Source organism: Papilio xuthus, unplaced genomic scaffold, assembly GCF_000836235.2.
Source record: "Papilio xuthus unplaced genomic scaffold, Pxut_1.1 DF829758.1, whole genome shotgun sequence".
In the NCBI taxonomy this organism is placed as follows: domain Eukaryota; kingdom Metazoa; phylum Arthropoda; class Insecta; order Lepidoptera; family Papilionidae; genus Papilio; species Papilio xuthus.
In genome coordinates, this window is record NW_013528891.1 from 2,512,201 (window position 1) to 2,536,682 (window position 24,482).

The following is a 24,482-nucleotide window of genomic DNA, read 5'->3' on the forward strand; positions in this document are numbered from 1 at the left end:
ATAAAATGTGGAATAAAACCTGGAAACTTCATCTTCTTACTAATATTATAAATGTGAATGGATGGATGGATGTTTGAAGGTATCTCCGGCACGGCTCCATGTATCCCTGAAATTTTGCATAGAAAATAGTCTGGTACAACACATAAGGTACTTATTAACTTTGCTTTTAATTCCGCGCGGACGGAGTCGCGAGCGACAGCTAGTGAAAAATAAAAATTTCCCGCTTCCACGAAGTCGCCACAACAAGTTGTAAAGCAGCTTTTGACGGATTATCCCAAGTGGAGTACTCTTGTTAGCACGCAGCACTTTATCAATGTGTGAAAGGGACTAATCCTTGACTCTACCGCTTTTGCATTTTTTTTTATAAAAGTTCATAACACCGGTTCGTTCAGCCAGATTCTTGAACTTGTTTATTACAGATTAAAAATTCAAATAGAAATGGGCTTATAAAGTAATAAAAATAATAAATTGATGCATATTTTTTTCGTTTATTTAAGTACTGACATTTTTTATTTTATTTATCGATTTCTTTTTTAATAAATCATATTCGTAAGTTATTAAAGTATATTATGTCAAAAAATTTAAAAGTAAAAAATAAATCAAACAGTTTTTGACTAATTCATTCATAACACCATCGATAATCAAGAAAATATTAGAAGACTAGAAGTGTCATCTATGGCCCTTTAAAGTTTCCAATGGGTGAGTAAGCGTAGTATGCCGCTACTGGACAGTCACAATTCCCTCTAGGTCCTGGTATACCACGAGGACCTATTGGACCTGAAGATAAAAAAAATCAGGACTAAGAATTAAATTTATTACCCAGATTTAGCTATCAATGTTGTAAATAGAATAAGGGACAACTTATTTTACTACAATTCTGTATTAATTGTCGAATGTTGCGACATCTAGTAGACGTTTGAAACACTACGTAGTGCGACTTTGGTAGGATAATTCACTAGGCTTTAATTTCAAAAAAAGTAATTTTTTTGTGAAGTAATAAAAAATAATATAAACTTTTTACCTGGGTGTCCAGGATCACCGCGTACTCCTATTCTTCCGTCAGCACCAGGAGGTCCTATAGGACCTAGGAAAGAAAGAAATTAAATGTTTTACTCAATATAGCAAAAATGTTGATAACCTTAAATTAAATTTTAATCTTATTGGAGAATCCAAACCGAGTAAGATATAATTCAAGAAATAAGAAGTTAGCAAAGTTTAATGCTCCTCTTTAAAATAAAAAAATTAAAACTATTAGTCTCTCCTCAACCCTTTATCGCCAACCCTTGAACATAACACTAATAAAAATTACAAGTTATTAGTGCCATCTAGCGTCCAGTTATAAAATAATAAATTTAGCGCCATCTAGTTTAGAATGCTTTAAACATACCTTGAACACCCCTAGGTCCCTCTGGCCCTGGCACTCCCACACCTTCCTGGCCTCTCTCCCCTTTATCTCCTTTTTCGCCACTAGGTCCGGGACTGCCGGGTCGTCCGGGTTCACCAGTTTCCCCTGGATAACCCCGGGGCCCTTGTGTTCCCGGTTCTCCAGTTAATCCTTGATTAATGAAAACTTAATTGTTTTTACTGGTAATTACACTGAGTATATACTTTTATAATTACAAATTAACTAGCTGTCGCCCGCGACTCCGTCAATTCGCATTTATAATATTAGTAAGATATAGAAAATTCTCTTTTAAAGAAACACCAAATGCTGTTTTTAATTACTGACATACAGTATGATTTAAGAGAAAAATAACGACTATTTCATAGAGTTGTATTTTGTGAGTTAAGTACTGGCGATACATTTTATTTTATTTAAATTAAATAAAAAAATACTTCATGCATTAAAAATATATTAATTACAAAAACACATTTACCTGGTAAGCCAGGTACGCCAGCTCTACCTGGCGGGCCTCTTCTAGAAATTATAGTTGGTGCAGATTGAGTAGTCATCTTTTCCATCAACTCTGCTATGCGAACTATGGAAATTAAAAAAAATAATAGCTAGTCCAAAATGTTTTATTCTATTTTTAAATTTAAAGAAATTCTGACTGGTTGAAATAAATTAAAAAAAAAACATTAAAATATTGAGTACAATATAAAAGCATATTTCAGTGTTATTAAACGTACCTCTAATTAAGTCTTCACATATATTTCTAACTTCGGCTTCCGTAAGCAAGTCTGGCTGAAATTTAAATATCCACGAACATTTAAAAATAAATTAATTGTAGATTCCAGTGCGAAAACACAGATTCATCTCGTTCCAGCATTCCTTTCATTATTATTAAACGATTAACATAACAATTATGTTTAGTACAGTGGAAACCCACGATATATAATTATTAATAGCAAAATCCGTACTAAGCAATCATTAACTTTATTTGCATAATTTTGAATTAATTCAAATTACCTGAGCAACAATGTTACTAGATCCAGGTAATCCGGGCGGGCCTCTCTGTCCTGGACTTCCTGGAATTCCGTCTAGACCATCTCTGCCAGGTAGACCGGGAAATCCTTGATCACCTTTCTGTTTGTAATATTTAAATTGTCAATTTACTATGTCTTTTGTAACTTGTCTATTCATTATTGAGGATTTGAGAGCTAACGGTGATGAAATTTTTCTTTTACTTTGTAAAAACAAACACAAAAAGAATCTCCACGGCGGGGAATCGAACCCCGGTCTCCCGCGTGACAGGCGGGGATACTTACCACTATACTACCGAGGATTGATCAACTAGTTCGAAATTATACATTAATTATTATTTAACGAATAATATTATAATAAAATTAAAGAAAAAATTCACAACAGAAATTAAAATTTATTTTTATACATTACTTAATACTCTAAGCCCTTGGTATAAAAATATCAAAAACAATATGATAATTTCTGAACATTCTTTAGTAAAATAAAAATTACCAGTCCTCTTTCTCCTTGTGGACCGGGGGGACCTGGTATGGCGATTTGCTCCGCTGCCGTCGCAGCAGCTCCAGGAGGACCCGGCGGACCTTGTGAACCTTCGGGACCCTGCAAACAATCACATAAACAACTGCTAGTTCCAACTGACCTGGCACATGTATAAATATAGTGATGTCTCTATTTTGTCAAATAGAATGAAAGGGACAGTATTAATACCAATATTAAAGTATTTTTTTTCTGGAAACAGCGCTATCTTTTGATAATTTAAAAAGAGAATTTATTTTGAAACAACGTAAAGAGGAAATTAATGACTCACCGGCGGACCTTCAGATCCTTTCTCACCAGTACCACCTTGCAGTCCTGGCAGACCTCGTTCCCCAGGTAGACCTGGTGCACCCGGCGGGCCTTGTGGGCCTGGTAGACCCTAAAATAAAAAGTAAATAATAATTCATACCTCTGCATTCAGTTCACTGGTGTTTCCTATGTAACGTAATTTTAAAAAATCTCTAAAAAACTATAAAAATTTACCGGGACTCCGTCCACTCCTGGAGATCCCCTGGCACCTGGGTCGCCATCACGACCCGGTCGACCAGGATAACCCCTTTCACCTTTTGCGCCTAAAATTCATTAACAATCAGGAGCGGCGTTAGGGCTAGGGCTAACGGGGCGTCAGAGTCAGATAGAAAAGGGGCGTCTGCGAAGTAAAGAATTACTTTTTGGTGTGCACATACCGTGTATTAATGAAGCATTAATATTAGCAGGGGGTCCGGGCGGGCCTTGTATACCCGGTGCACCGGGGGGTCCTACGGGGCCCGGCGGTCCGGGGTAACCCTAAGGAAAATACATTGAAAAAAATATATCAACGCAAGACGTGGTAGTATATACTAATTGAATATTTATAATGAGAATTTAGTTTAAACAACGCCACGGTTTTCGAATTTTATTAACTAGCTGTCGCCCATGAATCCGACCGCAGGGAATTAAAAAAAAACTTAATTAATAGTCTGTGTTCTTTCAGACTATGTTCTACATTTATGCCTTTAATCACGATCTGTTGAGCCGTTCTGCAGATAACTTCTAACAAACTAATATTAGGAAAACAAGAAATACGATTCATTGTTATAGTTTTTTTTAATTCCGGCGGACGAAGTCTTGGGCGCAAACTAGTAATGAAAATAAAAGTTCTTGTTTAAAGTCCCATAACTTACATCTCTACCGTCAGTACCGGGAAACCCCGCTAATCCAACAAGACCAGCCTCTCCTGGGTCACCTGAAATTATTTAATTTACTACCAAATAACTATTTACCAAACTAAAATTATGTTTGGGACTAATGAAACATAAAAAAAATAGCAAAAGTGCAAGATTATTCGTTTTCTATGAAAATATACTTTACCTTTTTGTCCTGTATCACCCTTGTCGCCTTTAGCTCCTGGTTTCCCCGTTTCGCCCGGAGGTCCAGGACCAATGGTTTCCTATAGGTAACCATAAAAAAATAGAAATATATAGAAATATAAAACAAAGTATAAATACATCTTATAAAATACATAGAATCGATTCGATTTATGTAATTCTTTTTTTTAAATATTATCAGATTTTTGTAAATTTACTAATATTTCTTGTACCATTCCAACTAATTGGCTATTGACGCTTCGATCCAATTACTTGTCATTTTTTATTTTAAAGCGGGAAAAAGTGAACTCATACACTTAGCTCAGTCATATCCTCTCATCAAATTAGCTATCCCTTTCTTATTAATATCTCCTTCTTACATATTTAAACGTTCCGTTTCACACACGATACTTACATTGACTGTTTTTCCAGGAGGGCCTGGTTCACCTCTGTCACCTTTAGGACCAGTTAATCCATTACGACCAGGTGGTCCTTCTATTCCTCGTACACCCTTAATAAAAAACACGACTTGAATATGACATTATTATTATTTATATGTCGTTAATGTAATAAAAAACTATATGAATTTTGCTTAAATAATTCAATAATTTTAAAAGTTACCGGTAGGCCTGTATAACCTCTAGGACCTTGTTCCCCCTTCTCGCCTTTCTGACCTTCAGGACCCTGAAAGCGTACACAATAACGTTAGAAATAAAAAGGATATTCGGTATTCATATTTAAATGGAAACGACAATGTAACAGCAATAAAACAAATATGTATATAGAAGCAATTTGTGTGTATGTACATAATACCAAAGAAACTTTATTTTTATCTGTCTGTCTATCCGTTTGTTAGGAGTAATCTACGAAACGCATGAACAGACTCCGTAGTTGAATTATGCGGGCAGGCATACTATAGGCCTTTTTTTTTTCATTTCTCACTGACAAAGTTGCGGGCGAATACTAGTGATATCTCTGTGTATTAATAAACTACGCACTTACTGGAGGACATGTTTCATTGCAAGAGACCGGTAATAAAGGTTGCAAGTTGGGCGACGAATCGGGTGATATTAGCTGAAATCAAAATAAAAAGTTTTTAGGGTTCCGTAACTCGAAAGATAAAAAACGAAACCCTTATAGGATCACTTTGTTATCCGCCTGTCTGTTTGTCAAGATCCATTTTAACCGACTTCAAAAAGGAGGTTCTCAATTCGTCTGTATGTTTTTTTTATTTATTTTTTGTTCGTGGACAATTTAAGTTATTATTTTGCACTGTTGTTACTATTGAATATTGAGGTTAGTTTTGTTCTCGTACTTTCTTAACTTATACTTACAGGTGAAGGAACAGTTACTGTCAATGGTTCAGATAATTCCTGTAATAATTAGACGAATTATTAAAAAGTTAAATCTTATTCTCATTTATAGGCGTAGCATTCGTTGCGTTATATTTGGCTCGTTCACGTACCGACACGAGTTGCAGGCCCAAAAGTCTAATATCGACTAACGAGCACTCTCTCCGGCATGTACAGTCAGCTTCATAAATACCGTAGCAGACAAGATATGCAAATATATAGGTATAATTGATTACTTTTGGAGTACCTAAATATTTGCATATCTTGTTACGTTATTTATGAAGCTGACTGTACTTATGGCGTGCTCGAGACAAACACAACGTTTATGCATACACTACAATAGTTGTTATAAAGTTACTTACAATTTCCTCACAACTATCTTCTGTTAGATTGTAACGGTTACAACTTAATGACAACCATTGAAGATCTATCTGTAAAATAAAATAAAAAATAACCATTGTCACCTAAGAAATAAAGACTGTTATGGATTGTATCCAGACTCTATATTAAAAAGTTTACCCTAGACCTATTATAATGATCGACACACTCATACGTCCCCTCCGAGGTTCTCGGAGCCTACCCTAAGTTAGTGACTAGGACATAATTAACCACGCTGACGGCCGCGGGTTGGTTGACTTCACACATATCTTTAAATCTCTTCACAGATATGTGTAGGTTGCATCACGATGTTTTCTTTAGTGAGAACGTCGTATAAATGTAAATCGAAAAATATATTGGTACATGGCGAGATTCGAACACATGACCTGCAGATTATAAGTCAAATGCTTAACCCCTAAGCATGTTCAACCTAAATTACAGAGGAACATATATTTATATTTTTAGACATTATTAAGTTAAGTTTCTTTAGCGCGAATGGCGTGCTTTTGTTACCAAGTAGTGTCAGAATGATTAGTGAGGGGACGTAAACGTTGATATTTTAGTATGGCTAGTGTTGCGCCATACCGACACAGTGTCGGAATTTGTTCCTAACAATACTTACGGGTGCTGGAGTGCCATCATCATTGGTCACAATTGAAACTGATGTAGCATTACGGAAGTCGTGTTTCTTTATCTTTTCAGGTAACAACTGGTAAAGAGACAAAACAAAATTATCTTTTCTAACATTTGACCAAAACGTCATAGCTTTAAGTTACTTTTGTTCCCAAACAAATTGGTTAATTACTAAAAATAACTAAACAATGAAATCTACAGGACCATAAAAAATATACGATATAAAATATAATGTTAATTGAAAATTGGTTTCTAAGATTAAAATCTCTGTATAAAAATAGCCATCCCTGTCATTATATTTAACATAACAGACATAATAAAGTGTTTTAAACGGAAAAGTTGGTCTCAGAAACCCACGGTTATTATTGTACAAAGATCCTTACTTCTTTACAATCAATGGCAACATGAACGGCGTCATCTGTAACCGCTGCATGTATTTTATGCCATCCAGATGTGAAGAGCTGAAAACAGATATGTTTTGTCTCTTATTCAATCATTAGTCTTGCTTTTAGGGTTCCGTACATCGAAAGGAAATAAACGGAACCCTTATAAGATCACTTTCTTATCCGGTTGTCCGTCCCACTAGATATTAGCAAATTAGCGAAGTAACCGCGTGATAGACATCTAATATTTAAAGAGGTCACAAATGAGTTTTCTATATTTTACTGGTTGGAGAAAAAAGAATATTTTCTCATCCCTAACTTCTCCACCCCCGCCTCAAAAAGAATTATAAAGAGACAGAACGCTTAAATACTTGTATAATACTTTACGCGTGCCTTCTGCGTGGGCACCGGCGAAATGCAACTAATGCAGACTGTTAACTCTTAAACTATTACTCGTAAGTCTTTTCTTACCTCAGGACAATCAAACACGACTCTAGAAGTCTGCACGTAAACGCTTAACTTTTTCAAATTCGGTAACAAAGTCAATGAGAATAATAGGTTGCGGGCTCGTGCTCTCATTAAACTCCATGGTCTTTGGAGACCTTGTGCGTTGAACGTTGCAACCACACTGAAGTGTTCCGGCCATCCATTCGGGAATACTTCTCTGGAACACGTTAAGAAAGTACTAATGGAATTCAATATGGCTTTAGAGAAAGTTCTCGAAGTAGTTGGCGTGAATATACAATAAGACTTCGTCTAAGTATAATGATTATTTGTGAAATTTGTTTGACAATTTTATGCCACTGTATAAATCTTCTTCCTAATAATACTATAAATTGTTAAGTTTAGATAAATGGATGGATGAGTGGATATTTGTTCGAAGGTATCTCTTGAACGGCTGATCGGAACTCACTGAAATTTAGAGTTATTTAAAATCGATTACATTGAAACTTAACTCATTCCATGGATAGCGCCTATTTTAATCAAATAATTATGACCAGCTACATTTTAGGAAACTTACTTCAAGGGTAACGTAAGATTAGCCCCATCTCCAATCCTGTATGCTCTCTGTAGATCCTGTGAGCCTTGTACTAGCGTGACTCCGGTGGTATCAGGCTGGTCTAATCTATACACCGCTATTAAATCTACCGTCTGAAAGTCAACGTCACCAGGTCGGAGAGGAGAACATGGCGCGTATGGTGACACATCCAGTGGAGATATTGTTGTTATATTATCTATAATTGGTAATTATTTGAGATACTTTAAATATCTGTGTAGTATAGAACATGAATAAATCAACCAAACTTAATGAAAAATTAGACATGAAATAAAGTTTAAATAAAACTATTTGCTATTTAATTTAAAAAGGCGCTAAGCATTTACTCTAACAATAGTTGACATATAAAAAAGAATAAAAAATATATTAGTATTACCTGTAGCTTTACTATTACTAAGCGGATAAAATAATATTAGCAAAGTTATCTGGAACCTGGAAATAAAAGTAAGAAATGTCATAAGTTTTAACAAGCCATAACTTTTCTAACCAATAACAATTAACATTGGCCGAGATCAATCGTCATACGTTGTCCTAATTTCGTCTTCCATCAAATCTCGATACATAATGGTGGGTCAACAAATAATTGACCTCGGACGGTGTTACATGCGTACTATTAAAAGGCCTTCAAACCTCAATCAGCCGCGTTAAAGAATCAATTTATTTTAAATGTTTCAAAGTGTTTATTACTACCACAATGTATTGACGTAACGAATGCAGATTATGCATCGAATTACAAGGTATTTTACAAAATATTTTGCTAAGCAGATCGTCAACTTTCTATAAACGAATCATAACCTTAAAAGGTATTTATTTTCATGATCAGTTTTGCTGATATTTATAATATTCCTAGCGAGGTTATACACTAACGAAGTACAAATTCATTTAAAGAATCTGTTATTTATCTTCCCAATTGATTGTAAAATGTATAATATAGTAAAATGGTACAATATCTTCAAACTTAACTTCAGATTAATAAAGATGAAACAGTATGCAAATACGAACTAAATAGAATGTTTGTATAAACAATTTAACAAGTCAATCAAATTATCAATTAATCTTAAGTTACAGATGTATAAAATACCTACTAGAAACTAGCTGTCGCCCGCGACTCCGTCCGCGTGGAATGAAAAAAACTTAATTTCTTCCCGTAAATTATTTGATTTACTCTCACCTTTTAAACCTTTCCTAGACCACCACGAACATTTCAAAACGTTCAGCCGTTCTCGAGTTATAGCGAGACTAACGAATAGCAATTGATTTTTTTTATACATAGATAGTCCTTCTTTCGTGGTTTAATTGATTCGTCTTTACAAGTATTCATTTGGTTCAATAAATATGACGCTCGTAAAAGTGATTTTTTTACCATCACAAAAACCAGGTTATTAGAAAAATCATTGCGTCGCTTAGTCATCAGGCAATCTTCAGCTCAGTTCGAACAGAACTTCTACATCAACAGACCAGGAAAATAAGAGACTTTTCTTACTTAACCTCTTTAGTAACAAATAATTCATTCAATTTCAAATTATCACATCATTGGCGGTTACGCAAAAAACTATTTATCAAATAATAGAAGCATTTATTTATTGTAAGCTTAAAAAATTGAAGTTACACAATATTATAAATTTCTTTTCTTAAATATTGCTTGCCTAGATTTAAAAAATGTAAATTACTTATTTATTTGAAATAAGGTCAAAACATAACCAAAAAAAATATTATTAGTATTCAAATTTTTATTATATTACAGTAAATAAATACTTTATAAGAAAATAAACTATGAAAATAAGTACAACTTACCAGTGTAAAGTCATATTAGCGAAATATTTAAATGATTATCGTACATATTTTTACTCGAGCAACACGAACGCACTGGCAACACTAACGGAGCCTAACTGGCTAACCAAAGAGCCCGAGATTCGTCTGCTCCAGACCAGGACAATATATATCAATTAATTCTTTGCATGACAGCCTCGTTGTGGCCGAATGTAAAACTCTTGTATTAATTATATTGCGGTATTGATATGCGTGAGTAACATTACTGCAATTACGTGCTCAAAAAATAAATTATGATTTAAAATAGACACGAAGGGCTATCTCTAATTTAATATTAATATGAGTTATCTACACTAAGGGACTGACTTGTATACCATTAACCGACTCTAAGTATCACGACTATCATTTATGCTTAATACAAAAATTGTTTATGCTATATATCTGCGTGAATATTTCAAACATTCAAATGTCATGATTTTATTAATTTTAGAATAATACTAGCTGTCGCTCGCCACACCACACGCGCGGAATGAAAAAAACTTAATTAGTACCCTATGTGTCCTTCCAAGATAAGTTCTACATCTATCCCATATTTCAACCTGATCCTTGCAATCGTTCTGGAGATACTTTCAAACAAACATCGAGCCATCCATCCAAACATATTAGTAAGGTAGGAAGAAGTAAGATGATAAAGGATGGCGATAAATTAATAAACATTGTGGTATTTTATGAGAAATGATTCTATGAAATTTATTGAACAACGCTCATGTATGCATAAGTAAACAAATAAGATGTCACTTCCAGGAAACTTAGACTGATGTCATTAATGTGCCTGTTTTACCCTTGATGCTAATTGGTCCATTTTGATTATCATCAATGCAAGAATGTATGATTATTTCTTTAATTGTAATACACGAACGTCCTATGATATTCTAAACCAGCAGTTTACAATAATTTTAGCTTTGGATTAATTAAAAAAAAAACTGTTCTGAAACCGAAAAAATTTCGGTCTTAATAACGAATGCTGTTAACCTAATCGGTTCGGTTTCTTATTTCCCATTCGCTCTTCACCAAATCATCTAAAAATAATGTATCAAATTTGCCGTTCAAAAATCATTCGTGAACATAGCTAACATAAGACTTATTGACACTGGCAACCAGTTTGAGCAAACGGATGATTATAGGATAATTTTTTTTAATCATATGCTAAGTCAAAACCGAGCTTAGGATATTCATACCACAAATACTACTGTCCACAATACATAATCAGATGCGATTGCATAGACAGTAAATTTTAACATATTTTCTGTACATGTAAATTTCATTATACGAAGTTACAAAATCTTTTCCTACGATATAAAAAAACTTTTGATTTAAAGCCGCCATTTCTTCTTTAATAGTTAAAAATAATTAGGCTATTGATAAGATTATTCAGCAACATGCCGTGGACTAGTTCGATTCCAAGGATAAACAACTTTCTGTAAATTATTATTACACGATATAAATTCTCAATTTATTAAAAAAGATTACCTCAAAAAAAATTGTAGTAAATAAATTTAAGTAGGTAACAAATAAATATAGACACAACATGAGATATTACACAAATATATTATAATAGTTTTTTTTATATTCATATAAAGCAAGCTATTGTAACGAATTCCTAATTACATGTACGACAATGTATACAGGTGAAATAATATTACGTCAGAGCATAGGACACAACCGCGACTGGCGAAGCGCGATGTAGAAATGACAGAGAGTTGACACAAAATGGCCGCACTCCCACCCCGCGCGGCCTCTCGCATACCCTATGCAGCGACCGTCCCTTTCACTCGCATTGAAACGCTTGTTATCATCCAATTCGTGTTCAGACTCCGTTGTGAATACGTGTTTTGTGGATTTTTGAAGCAAAAAAAAGCAGTGTATAGCAGGTTATAACACCTGAAGTAATATCAATATGTGATCTCTCTTCGATAATTAAAAGGTAAAGATATATTTAGATAACCTATGTAATGTAATTTATATCCAAACATCTACCACGCATCGCTATAACGTGTCCGGACGCCATTCTTCTCACAGATTCGACGCCAAGCGGACGTATTGAATTGAAACGCAGTGGCCGTTTATACGTTTTTTGATATAGATTTCCTACTTACATATTTTTATTCGTATTTAGATACGTATCACTTTTCGTTCTATGGAAATAAAATGTCATTAATTGGATTTATAAAAATGGAATCTTCAGTGTTGCCAATATGCTGATAATTTATTTAAAAAATCGCCAAATACAAACAAAATATTTTATGGTCAATATTTTATTTTAGATAATGTTAATTGCATAAATAATTTGAGCAAAAACGGAACCCAAAATTCAAGCGCTTAGTAATATTCGCGGCACAGATAAAAAAGTTTCTTTTGATACGCATTTAAAGTCACCATATTTGTAATTTATAATTATAATATAATCATAACAGATGATTTGGTGATAAAATCGTCTAAATTTATTTCTAAGTTTAATATTTTCAACTTTTTACGGATACGTCAAAAAAGATATCAAGATATCAAAATATAAATTAGTCATCATGAATAAACATATACAAACTAAAAAAAAATCACCTGAAAGTATAATATAAAATTTGATAGAATTTCAAACAAATGGCGGGAACATCGCCGCGGTGCGGGACTAGTGTTATAACCGTTATTAGGTGACGTCACGCGGCTTTGACGGGCTCACATGGCGCGAGACTTCGTCGGCTATCAGTCGAGTTGGCTCGCGTAGCGCGACCGTTTCGTCTCAAAAAAAGTTCGCGGAACAATTTTTATTCTGTAACCATAATAAATAATTATATTAATAAAAAGAAGTGGTTTATATTTATTTGATGATTCAATGAGTATTTTTGTACAATTATTCTAATCTTGTTTTTGGGAAAAGAAATCATAATACAATATCCTTATTAATCTTTTTCTTAAGTAACAATCTTTTGCACGACTAAGCGTGTATACCTTTAGGAGTTAGCACAATACAACAATGGTGCACTTGTATTATTATTTTACATACAATAAAGTAAACGGCTATAAATAACACACAAAATAGGTTATTTCGGGATATTATGTTACAAAATAGTAAACATCTCAAGGACTAAAATTATACGAATTCTTAATCAATAAAACATCAAATCCCTACCCTACAAAAAGTTATTTTTAGCCTTATATGTAAGAACGACAAAGACGAGTGAACGCCCCTCTCGCTCTAGTCACGTAACAGTAGTAATTACGCCATTTTGTGTCTGACTGCCGTCGAGTGAGCGTCGCGGAAATTGTTTTGAAAAAAAAAATTAAATGTGTGTTAACAAGTAAGTAATTTGTATCCGTGTTAACAGTGATAAATCTAATATTCTTTAATGCCATTGAACATGAATGAGATGGGTATTTTTATATAAGATGGTTACCATATTTACATATCGTAGGTTTTATGTGAACTTTCAATAAAGGGCGTCTTATAGGTTAATTACTTCACGTTACGTTCACGATTTAAAAATTATAATAAGTTTATTTATGCAGAAACAATACTATATTTATGTATGTAATACAGAATTGACATTTGACAATGACAAATAAACTGTCTTTGACTATAGGTATTGCCATATCTGTAATTCCGTGAACTAATTTAATTAACAACAAAAATAATTTGTTTTTTGTTGTTATTTTACCAAGACACTTCTTTGTTGCTTGTTAAAAATTAAAATTCTTAATTAAGAACAACCTGCCCTAAACATTTCGATATCATAACAAAAATTTTCGATGAATGGGGAGAAAAGCTGCCTTTTGCTCACTTTTGTTAGCATGATAAAGAGCGACTGTAGCACTGAATAAACCACAGCTTATCGGAAACAATTTATTTTATATACGAATTGCACTAATCATAAAAACGTCTGCCGTCAAATTTGCAACGTATGAAATCTTTGACAGATCGCCTTCTCTTGATGCTAGCGCCACCTGCTTAAAGTTTTCAGTTTTTCTACCCTTTGAGCTGAAATAGTCGATAGAAGTATGAAGTGTGCCAATAAAACCCAAGACAACCACAAAGTAACCGTGAGGTTTTTTGTTCCTTTGAATAAGCAGCAGGAAATAAATAATTGATTTCAATTATTAAGTAATAGCTATATAACTTTCTCTTCAGTTCAGCTAACTTCACATCAAGGAGCTGGAAGCTACTTTAAATTAGGTATCATTGGGCTTAATGCAACCATAATGGCCCTAAACTGTTTGAACGACTTCTCCTACTTCTTTGAATTTCTTTGGGCATTAATAATAATTACTTTTCCGGTCAACAGAATGAGTGGCTTTTATTTATACTATTGTCTACTGCGAGATAAATAGATTACACTAAGCCATTTTTGAGGTCTCGTTATTTTACAATTATAGGGTAAACAGTTATCAAGATGTCGGCCCTGGAGAAGTTCAAGAGGAGACTGGTGCGCGATATCGCACGTCGTCAGTATGTGGAAGGTCAACCTGAAGATGAGATGTGGGATCAGCTGAAGATAGAGTATGGCTGTGATTGCTTTTTGCTATGGTAAGATGGTTTATGGTGATCGTATTGATTTAGTAAAACAAGTGAAAAGACGTAACCATAGATAAACTGCAATTTACGGTAAAATACAGGAATCCCAAATGATTTCTGTCGGAAGAATTTTCATTACATTTATATCACAACATTAAAAACAAACAATTATCGCAATGGCCGCCATGTATGGAATTTGATGTTCCATAGTTTTCGGCTTTGGATCCTTACTAGAAACTTCAAAGCGAAACCTTGTGCAATTAAAATAAATAAACCAAGGATGTATTTATTAAGTCAAATCCTTGTATTTTCCAGGCAACACATGAAGGTGTTAACTTCTAAGAAACTGAAGAGGATGCTCGCTGCCGAGGATCGTATGGACTTGATCACACCAGTCGCTCGGATGACGTCAACCGATTGGCTCGCTTTCGACCTCGTACTAGTTCACCAAGATGTCGATGTTATTGGAGAGGTATAAAAAATTGGCGCCTTTTTTACCCCATCCCCTTAGAGAATTAAAAAAAAATGTATGATATAAATTATTTAAAAACATTTAGATGCCTGCAATCGTCTTCCACTTAGATAACTCAGCGAGCTATCAGTTTTTCTAAAATTGAATAACATTATTAATAAGAATTCCCTTTGGAATAAAAAAGGGTCTTGATAGACACACGGATGGACAACAAAGTGATCCTAAAAGGGTTCCGTTTTTTTTTTCGAGGTGCATAACCCTAAAAAGAATTTGTACTACTAATAGAGTGTCACTCAATTCGTATATTGTCTTGGTGTGTCAAAGATAAGTCAGTAAATAGTTTTTTTAGTAGTAAATTACAATATATTTTTAATATTAGCAACATTTTGTTAATTTACTAATATTTCTTATACCATTCCAATTCAGCTCTAGGCTTGTGCTAGGATATGGTTTGTGTAGTATTCGAACTCTCGACCGTGTGATCGTGAAATCCGCACCCTTAACCATTAGGCTATTGGCGTTTCGATTTTCAGGAGCTGATACAGAGCGGTAAACCAGAATCACCGGTCCTTGAGCGATTGTTTCAACTGGTGATGTCGCACGAGATAGAGAATTTGTCTGGGGACCGTTTAGTTGCGAAGTGGGTTGTTCTGACAAGAAAATACAATACCAGGTCTGTTTCAATCTTGTATAAGTCGTGAACTATGTAGCCCCTTTTAAACCCCTTTTCCACTAAGTGTTAGTTAGGCTTCGTTAATGCTTACTACTATCCATTTTGATTTCATGACTTATTGTTTTCAGAGGGCGCGAATGCTCTCCCATGTTACTGCAGCGTCGATGGTATCAATTAAAAGATCTCTCAAGGCGAAGATTCTACCAATTCTGGTGGCTTTTTCGTGGTAACGCGAAAAATCTAGCGAAAGCCACCAGGCCGACAAAACTCCAGATTCGAGTCACTGAGAGGTATTATTAAAAGAAATTATCATACTTCTGTTACTAAGATTGTCAAATGTATTAGCGGTTTGGAACTTTGTACGAGTCGCTGGACAATATTAGATGTAGAGGTGGGCGTAATGGGATATGGGGGAAAGTGCGCAGCGCGCACATAACCCCGAGCATCCAAGATATTTGAATACTCGTATACATCTTCCTTAAAGGCCAGCAATCTGCGATTCCTTTGGTCTTGCGAGTGACAGATGTCTATGAACATCGACCATTTATAGTCCTACTGCTCGTTAATTATAAGAAAAAAAAAACAAATTCTGATATTAAAACTGAATTAAATGCAATATTCTGTTTCAGGCTTCCAAATCTTATCACAAAAAGATTTGTCCAATGGAAGGATTTAATAAACTCGGGGAAAATCATTCAGGCCGTTCAATTTGTAAGTTTCTTTAAGTCGACACAAATTCAGTATTAACTGAACATTACGAATGTTTAGTTGTTACTGTACAGATAAAACTGAACGTGGTTTTATAATAATTATCTAAATCATGGCTCACGAGGTTACCGCCATGTGACGTATGAAATCGACTACCATTATTCCGATAGTCGTATCGGTGAATGGAGTTATAGCGAAGAGCTTCGACCAACATCTTAAGAAGCTCTCGATAAACAGTTGGATTAAGGTCCCTATACAAAAGGCAGTTATCTTAGAAACCGCACGTATCGTGAGAAGGTTCCTGTCTCTGCAGCCCAGACCACTGGTTGTTTGAGTCATGGGATTCCGCAGCCGGTGGTGTTCTGTTTTTAATATAATATGTTTTGTATATTTTTATTTTTTTGGATATGAAATGTACTATATTAAAAATATGATAAATAAATGCATAAGGTCGTATCTAAATAATACATAGCAACATATTTATGTCATTATATAATATTATTTACAATAACTGTATACCATACATAAATTCATTTCAATAACTTGTACTTTTATTCCAAACAAAAGCGCAAACGGTTTAATAAAATTCAACTTAAAAACTCATAAATTTTAAAAAAAACATTGAAATCATTGAAAAAATGATTTTAACCACCTCTGTTTACTTAATTAGGGTACTACATTGAAATTAAATATAATCGTTTGTTTTCAGGAGAGCAGACGACGTAATGTGAAACCGAATTGTAATAGTGGTAAGCAAAATAATTATAAATACTAACTAATAATGAAGAAAGATACATCTATATATCTAGATATCATCATGTATTTGACGCGACTCTGACCGCGCCGAATTAAAAAAAAATAGTAGCCTATATATATGTATAATAGAAATACGTTAAGCCGTTCTGGAGATATCTTACAAACATCCATATATCTAAACTTTCACATTTATAATATTAGTAAGATGTTTGGATCAAATAGAATAATAGTTTGATATCTGAAAATACTATTGGTCGCCCATAGGTTGGTCCGATTACAAGCGCCCTGGGCGCGCCAAAAGGCGTAATTTCCTTTTTACCATGCTTTTGGAGTGAACTTGATAATAGGGTTACTTGAAACTGTAATTCGCAGTCTCTTTCTGCATAGTGCCCGGGCGGACGACCAACCTAACCTACCCTAAAGCCCTCTACATATTAACTTTAATTAAATCAAACACGTTCATCAGTTTGCGCAATTTCCTTTAAAATAGGTACAATTTGGTTCACGATATAAGAAATCTTTTACTTTAACTTGTCGTTTTTTTGGAAATTAGTAACAAGTAATATTTCCATATCCATAGATGATCCTGATCTTGTTGTGATTGAACCACATGTGGAAACTATAGAGGTGACTGCTGATTCTGATGATGAGGACGGACATGTCGCACAGAAAGATAACACAGAAGACATTACACCAATGGATGAAAATGAAAAGCAATTTGAGCATACATCTAAAACTGCAGAAAATAATACTAAATCTACTGAAAATGATAATGCATCTGATAGATTAAATAAGGATAGTCACTTAAAAGTGTCAGTAAAGACTGAACCAATCGAAGTATTGGAACTAAATGATACTCTAAGTGATGATGAACCAATGGAAACTGATAATATTGAAGTTATAGAAGAGAACTCCGCATCAGAGGAAGTAGAAAATGATGCAACATATCCAGAAGATGACACAGTTTTTCCTAAAATAACAAATATAATGGGAAATGTAGATATGACAGAATCTAATGATAAATGTAATCCTACATGTCAAGAAACAGTAACCAATGAAGTGATATCTGATTCAGAAGATCCACCAATCGAATCTGATATTACCCTAAATATAATCTCAGAGGATTCTAATAAAACTGTTGAAGAGAATGTAAAGAAAAAATTTCCCTTTAGTTCAGAAGATGTTATGGACTTTAACGAATTACCGTCAACTTTAGAATTTGTAGACGATGGTATCGATTTTGTGGATGACGATGAAGAAAGTGTAGAAGAAGAAAAACCAGATACTGAGGATGGTAAGAAATAAGTTTAATGCTGTTTTGAATATGTATATATAGTAATCTTTGATCGATCTGTCGAGACGAATAGGTGCTATAATTTAATCTTGAATTACGAATGCTTAAGGATCTTTATTTCTCACTAGCTGTTGCCTGCAACTTCGCGCGGAAAAATAAACTTAAGCAACCTATGTGTTCTATCAAACCGTATTCTACGTCTATGCCAAATTTCAGAAAGATCAATGCAGCCGTTTTGGATATACTTTCTAACAAAACACCGTCTAAACTTGTGAATTTATAATATTAGTAAGATAAAAAACAGCACGTTTCGTTTATATGAATAAAAGTAAAAACAATATGTTGGCTTGTTTGTAAATATATAATTTAGGCAAAAAAAATACATAATAGAACTAAACAGTCTTATTCAAAGATTACACAGGTGATTCATCATTTTACTCTGTTTTTTAGGTGATGAAATCGTAAATCTGGATGACGTCGACCCCTCATACGGTATAGATAGAAAACTCATCATGATTCCCATAACTTATACAAAGAAATTAGATGATATGGAAATATTACAAAATATCGATTACTCAACGGTGAAAGGCAACGAGTTAATTGAACTAATAGAAGCTCAAAGTAGAAGTATAAAAATTAACACTGAAAATATTAAGACTGAAGTCGAAACAGAAAATGAACAGATAGACGAAACAGCAATCGAAGATCATAAAGTAACAAAACATAATGTAGAAATTGATGAAGCAAGAATACAAGATTATATTCAAGTGAATAACGAAGGAGAGATAGAAAACGCAGATAATATATATGGAATTAAAGTGAAAATAGAAAAAGAAGAGATAGACAAAACGGAAAGCGAAGATGACACGGAAAAGTGTGAAGTTCCTAGAATTAAATATACTAGCTGGCTGCTCCAAAAACCAAAACATAGAAACTACAACCCTATACTATTGTGTAAAAATCCAGATTTTAATACGAGACTCAAAAGGCTAAGCGTAGGTTTCTTTCTAAGCGAACGTAACAGGCGACTATTTAATGCTTGCAAACCTCTCACTATCGATATGCATAAAGCGTTTGAAAGTAAACTCGTCAATAACGTTTTGTATTTAGAAACTACTACAATACCGAACATTAAGCGTGAAACAGTCCCTGAAGCGTGTGAAAATACTGCGTCGGTGATTCCTTCGGCTGTGCCGGTTCAAAGCTTACTCGATATAACTAGAGCAGAACATAAAGATGTAGAGCCAGAAAAATTACAAATGGACAAATCAAAACCAGCCTATGAACATAAAAATGAAAAAGTAATCGAAAGAGGTCATGTTATAAATGAGCCTTTAAATTCACCGATGGCGTGTGCTACTGGGAATTTGTTGAATGCCGCAGTGTGTCCTGCCCCTACTTCAGTTTCAGATAATCAACCTGCTCAGTTAGTCGAATCTGAATTAAACACGCGGCACAATCTTATAAATGACAAAAAGAACAAAAAAGCAAAGCCAAAACCGCCTCCACCTGTGCCGAAGTGGTCTAATTACTCTTCGAACCTTCCACAATACGAAGAAAGTTTAATTACACAGGATACTCTCCATAAAGTCATCTGCTTGCTCGACACTGGCATGTTCCTACTACGTAAAAAGGCGCCGCCTGTCGAAGCACCAAAAAGGCCAAATACGAGGCTATCTGCTGGGATGATTAGTGGAGGTGTGCCTCAACCTCTCAAAAAAGTAACGAAAAAAGAGACGGTAAAGTTACCAGCAGATGAGAACAAATTGAACAGCAAACAAAATATGACTGTAGAAAATTCGTTAGAAAAGGTCGCAAAAAGGAAAAGAAATAGGGCTAATCAAACTATTGCAGCAAACAGTGGTTTTTGTTGTTGGTCTCGACATCAAATAGAATTTGTTAGACCGGAAATTAACAACACAAGTTTTGTAAAAAGTAAGAAATATAGACATTTATGTCCAATGCTAGAATGTTTTTGTTGCTGTCAAAAAGATCTATTGAATCTACTGACATCAGGCAAACAATTAGACGATCACACGTATAGCTGCGACGGTGAAATTCCGGGGCCCAAGGAACGTGAAACAACTGTGAAAGTAATTCGTGATGTAGCAATTCAAGCGAGATCTATACAAAACGAATATGGCGAGATGGAAATAAAAAGTGCTATAGAATTATATCATCCGCAAAATAAAAATCTTCCTAAAAATGACCAAGGTACGAGAGGACGAAGAAAATCCAAAGATACTGGATCAAATCTTCCTATAACAAGAGCTGTAATCCATTCATCGGTATCTACACAATTTGAAAATAAATATGACGTCACAACACAATTTACGCACACTAACACATGTGACACAGTTAGTCACGTGCATGCAAAAACCCCACCGCCTATAAAAGCAAATATTATTCCTGCTATACCACATCGCGGTAATAAAGCCGAAGTATTATCAGTCACGGCTTCAGCTGGCTGGCAGTCAGCGATACCTAGTGTTGCAATTGATAATAATATTGTTCAAAAAGCAGTTATTGAAACAATATCTTTGATTGAAGAGGAACCTTCATATCAAACGCCGAACTCTCCCCCTCAAGGACTTTTGCCACAAGGGGTGAATATATTGCTTTTACCTGACAACACATTAAGTGTATCTATAGACCCAGGAGTAAAAATAGATCCAGCTAGTTTATCTAAATTGCCAGAAATTCTTTCCGTGGTACAAAAGAAACTTTTGGAATCCGGAACACTTAATAGAAACCTGAAACTTCCAATCAGAAAATGGAAATATCCAATTAGAAAAGATATAGGATTTAATTACACTAACAGCAATATGCCGGTGAATCAGCAAACAAATGTACAATTGAATCCTCAAATAAATGTAATCAATGAAAATGCAAATGTTACCCAAGAAAACGCTGAGTTTCATATATTAAACACGCAAGTAAACGATACTGAAGATAATGCTGAACTTATTGCTATAGATCCAAAAGTTCAAATTACTGAAGAAAGTGCTCTACTTCGTATATTGAAATCTGATGTAAATGTTTCTAAAGATAATGCTGAACTTATTGCTATGGGCCCAAAAGTCCATGTTACTGAAGAAAGTGCACAACTTCATATGTTGACCCCAGAAGTAAATGTTACTCATGATAATGCTGAACTTATTGCTATGGTCCCGGAAGTACAGGTTTCTCAAGAAAGTGCTCAACTTCATATTTTGACCTCTGAAACAGATGTTGAGAAAGAAAATGTCAATATGAAAATCCTCAATAACGAAGAAAACGCTGAATTTATTGTCATGAAGCCTAAGGAACCTTTTGCCGAACAAAATACTGAATCTAATATCGTAAGTACTGAAGACGACGTATCCCAAGACACTGCTGAAGTTAACCTTATGTGCTCCGAAGACCATATTTCTGAAGAAAGTGTTGAAAATCTTGACATGAACTCGGAAAGAAATGTTGGCGAAAAAAGTGCTGATCAAAATCTTAATGCGGGGGACGCTGAGAATCATGTTGTGAATAGCGAATTTATTGCAACTCAGGGCAATATTGAAAATAACGTCGTGAATGCTGAACTTAATACTATCCCAGAAAATACAGGTCTTAACTCACAGTACTCCAATACCAACACTGACTTTAATACTGCGCAATCAACCCACATGCTTTATGTTGGTAGCACGAATTCGGAATCTAAGGAAGCAACTGAAGAAAATGTTAGAAAAGATGATGAAGATAAATTAACATACACAGATTATATTGTCAAAGTCGCTCCGGAGACTAACAGAAAATCTATATTGTCCGATTTGATGACAATGTCGGGGATATCTACGGAGGACACAAATATGGCTACGGAAAGTCCGGTAATTAATAATGTAACTACAGAACATAATACTTATAATGTAATTAACAATGTTGCTACCACCAATATAATAAATAGCAATTTACAAAACAATCCGTACTACCTTACTAACACACAAAATATAGGAGGAAACATTCAAATAAGCCCACCTCCGAAAAAAGTTAAAAAAGTAATGGTATTTATAAAAAAGAAACTGAAAAAAAAAACTACTACTAACAATTCCGTTATCGATCTCACCGAAGATGATACACCAGCCGACACACCAGTCGACCCGCCAGCCGACACATTAGCCGACACATCAGCCGATTCACCAGCCGACCCACCAGCCGACACTAGTAAACAAAATGAGCCTCCATCGGATTATATGCAGAAAAAAGAAAACAACTCCAAGAAAATATTAAATCTCAAGAGAGCGAAGTTAATTCGTGTGCCTGCAGCCGCCGTCCCGACAAAGATCTACCAAGCAGCGCAGTCTTTATTGAAGAAGGACAATGCAGGACCAGTGGAAACCAACGCAAATTTATCGCCCAGCGACATTGAAAAGCAAATGAAAATACATCTCGCGAAACAATACAGACAGTTCAATAGAAAACCGACAATTTTGGATATATTAAAAAATATAAAAAATTCAAAAGCTATGCAAGTAACGCAAAAAACTCGCAATGAATCCGAATCTTCTGATGATGAGCCGTTAGCGAAGAAATCTAGGCGAATGAGAACACAAAATAATGAAAGCAATTCTGTGAGTGTGGTACCTATTGATCAATATAATTTGCCCGTTGAATACACAGATGGACCACTCGTGTGTGTCTCCGTCGTCGATAACCAAATCTCCAATACAAACGTCGATGACCGAGACTCTGATATGAACGCAGATGGTGAAGAAGACGCTATTTTAGGTATTTAAGTTTGTATTGTTGAAACTATTTGTAGTCTAACTAAAAATTCGTGTTATTACCGATAACTGTTCAAATCGTTCGGTCGGAAATGGATTACCCATTTTTTAGATTCTCAAAAGGGAGGGAGGCAGATATGTACAATCTCTATAGATCCACATAAGTAACTCAAAACTAATTGGCAGTATTTCGTTAAAAAAATGTACCATTTTCTTTGGAATCCAAAAAAAATATTTCTAGCCTCCCCCTCAATCATCAGCTGACTTCGCTCATGTCATGCGATATCTCTAATGGTTTCTATTTGATCTTTCCTAACAAGTAATTTGTATGATTAAGTAGTTACTAGATTGTGATTTTATCGTTTTTAAATTAAATGTGTAATTTAGTTATGTGAAAATGAAAGAATACAAAAACAAGGGAGTCGTTGCATTTTTTACCGATGACAAGAATACGAAAATTCTTGCTATATATATTTTTGTGATAGTATAACGATGAATTTAGTCTATCGCCTATGTAAAAGCATGTCGTTATTTATATTGTTGTTATACAGGTGATAATACAGTGAAAACTCAACACGATAAGAGTTAAAGGTTAGCTATGTGTAAACTAAAAGTGTAAGATAATCCTAAGTAAGTTGTAATGAAGTATAAACTCAATGAATACCTCATTTGACGAAACATATTTTGTTTTTTCTTGAATCCGAAATGTTATTTCGGAATTAAGAAGAAAATATGAAATATAATTGTGGTCATCTAGACATATAAAATTTTAGGATAATAAAAACTGTGATATTAATTCTTAAGTACATTTAAAATTTTAGTATATAATATATTAAATACCTCGAATATGTTTGTGTTAAAACCTTATAAAATGTTAAGATGCTAAAAACTTGACCTTAAGAAAAAATGGCATGTAACTTTAATTCTGTATTATTACTTTTCCTCAAGTATTTATGTTTCAATACAAAGTATTGTCTGTAAAATTGGTTTTTTTTTGTAATCATATGGTGTCTTAAATATATAGGTAAGAAAAGTAGAGTTTTATTCTCTAAGACTTTCAAAATACTATAAATAACAAAAGATAGCTGCTAATTAATATTTTTTTATCTTTACTAACATAAAAATAAAAGATAGACATTTTCATTCCCAAAATATAACCTCATCCAATTTCGTCCATTATTTAGCACTTAAATTGATTGATAAATATTTTTTAACTTTAATATATATCTTTTGTTAAATTTAATATTCTTACCATTGCTTTTGGTGTTGGAGAGAAAAAATAATACCCTGGTCCCTGGCAGAATCAAAGTTGTGTGAGGTTTTACCCACTAAATCCCCTGAGTGGCCATCATGTACTGCCACTTGCAGGTCTCCAGGATTTCC

The 24,482-nt window shown here is 34.2% G+C and overlaps 2 protein-coding genes and 1 non-coding gene across 4 annotated transcripts; 1 reads left to right on the top strand and 2 right to left on the bottom strand.

The window, feature by feature from the left end:
- Positions 1-595: 595 nt before the first annotated feature.
- Positions 596-10,022, bottom strand: LOC106122734 (collagen alpha-1(IX) chain). Its single transcript, XM_013318855.1, has 23 exons — positions 9,906-10,022; positions 8,488-8,543; positions 8,076-8,289; positions 7,526-7,718; positions 7,055-7,132; positions 6,661-6,747; positions 6,023-6,091; positions 5,643-5,681; positions 5,311-5,382; positions 4,930-4,992; positions 4,724-4,819; positions 4,313-4,391; positions 4,126-4,187; positions 3,649-3,748; positions 3,446-3,534; positions 3,234-3,341; positions 2,918-3,025; positions 2,411-2,527; positions 2,131-2,185; positions 1,878-1,979; positions 1,388-1,555; positions 1,022-1,084; positions 596-777 (listed from the first exon to the last, which is right to left on the bottom strand). Exons 1-23 carry the CDS (start codon positions 9,917-9,919, stop codon positions 674-676), a joined length of 2,136 nt encoding a protein of 711 aa, XP_013174309.1. The 5' UTR covers positions 9,920-10,022; the 3' UTR covers positions 596-673.
- TRNAD-GUC (transfer RNA aspartic acid (anticodon GUC)) lies at positions 2,655-2,726 on the bottom strand. Its single transcript has one exon. It is a non-coding gene; the product is annotated as a tRNA-Asp (tRNA).
- A 1,714-nt stretch (positions 10,023-11,736) lies between the features above and the next one.
- Positions 11,737-23,852, top strand: LOC106128238 (uncharacterized). Of its 2 annotated transcripts, none has more exons than XM_013326540.1 (9): positions 11,737-11,865; positions 14,307-14,457; positions 14,761-14,917; positions 15,451-15,590; positions 15,719-15,880; positions 16,220-16,301; positions 17,008-17,047; positions 17,635-18,348; positions 18,799-23,852. In XM_013326540.1, exons 2-9 carry the CDS (start codon positions 14,324-14,326, stop codon positions 23,109-23,111), a joined length of 5,742 nt encoding a protein of 1,913 aa, XP_013181994.1. In that variant the 5' UTR covers positions 11,737-11,865; positions 14,307-14,323; the 3' UTR covers positions 23,112-23,852. The 2 variants fall into 2 exon arrangements, with proteins under 2 accessions (XP_013181994.1, XP_013182002.1); XM_013326548.1 differs by lacking the exon at positions 11,737-11,865 and adding an exon at positions 13,168-13,234.
- Positions 23,853-24,482: the final 630 nt, after the last annotated feature.

What these genes read in the sequence shown, in the direction of transcription:
- LOC106128238 (XM_013326540.1), top strand. Translation starts at nt 14,324, where the DNA reads ATGTCGGCCCTGGAGAAGTTCAAGAGGAGACTGGTGCGCGATATCGCA. An exon ending in ATGTCGATGTTATTGGAGAG is followed by an intron (nt 14,918 to 15,450) that starts GTATAAAAAATT and finishes TTCGATTTTCAG; the next exon opens with GAGCTGATACAGAGCGGTAA. An exon ending in CAGATTCGAGTCACTGAGAG is followed by an intron (nt 15,881 to 16,219) that starts GTATTATTAAAA and finishes ATTCTGTTTCAG; the next exon opens with GCTTCCAAATCTTATCACAA.
- LOC106122734 (XM_013318855.1), bottom strand. An exon ending in TCGTGTTTGATTGTCCTGAG is followed by an intron (nt 7,133 to 7,525) that starts GTAAGAAAAGAC and finishes ATCTGTTTTCAG; the next exon opens with CTCTTCACATCTGGATGGCA. An exon ending in GGGACCTAGGGGTGTTCAAG is followed by an intron (nt 1,085 to 1,387) that starts GTATGTTTAAAG and finishes TTTCTTTCCTAG; the next exon opens with GTCCTATAGGACCTCCTGGT.